Source organism: Asparagus officinalis, chromosome 2, assembly GCF_001876935.1.
Source record: "Asparagus officinalis chromosome 2, Aspof.V1, whole genome shotgun sequence".
Classification (NCBI taxonomy): Eukaryota; Viridiplantae; Streptophyta; class Magnoliopsida; order Asparagales; family Asparagaceae; genus Asparagus; species Asparagus officinalis.
Genome location: NC_033795.1, coordinates 82,302,407 through 82,302,965, shown reverse-complemented (window position 1 = coordinate 82,302,965; position 559 = coordinate 82,302,407). Strand labels below are relative to the sequence as shown.

The following is a 559-nucleotide window of genomic DNA, read 5'->3' as shown; positions in this document are numbered from 1 at the left end:
CAACACACACACACACACAAAAACCACCACCACCACCAACAAAAAAAAAAACCACCCAACCAAAAGAAAAAAAACACACCACCACCAATCCTAGCACCCAAGTATAAAAGTTTACTACCCCTTACACTCCTAAACTGATACATACACAAATTATCATCGCATATAAACATATTAGTAAAGGTGCACGCCAAAAATACCACCAAGATAACACATTTACAGTGATTAACATTAAAAAAAAGGTAAATTCGGGCTCATCACAGGTTCTCTTAGTTAAAGGAAGTAAAACTACTAGTTTTAATTCCATTTCTAATCAGATCCCTAACTTCTGGGGCAAAAACAGCTCGGACCCAAATCAAACCATCAGAAGATCATAAATCGGGCATAAAAAGCTCAGAAAATGAATAAAATTTCGAAGGAAAAAGATGAAGATCACGAACCATTCTTATTAGAAATCTCCAGGATCCGACGGAGACTCGCTCGATCCAGAGAACGAGAGTCAAGACGAAAATCTACTGAAAACTTAAAAAGGTATCGGGGTTTTTTTTTTTTTTTTTTTTTG

General features: G+C 36.1%; 1 protein-coding gene across 1 annotated transcript in view; it reads right to left on the bottom strand.

The window, feature by feature from the left end:
• The window catches only part of LOC109831852 (AP-1 complex subunit sigma-1), a 5,435-nt gene extending 4,877 nt beyond the window's left edge, over window positions 1-558 (bottom strand). Inside the window, exon 1 of the mRNA XM_020399314.1 lies at window positions 438-558. Coding sequence (XP_020254903.1) covers window positions 438-440 — 3 coding nt within the window. The 5' untranslated portion in view covers window positions 441-558. The remainder of the gene's footprint in view (window positions 1-437) is intronic.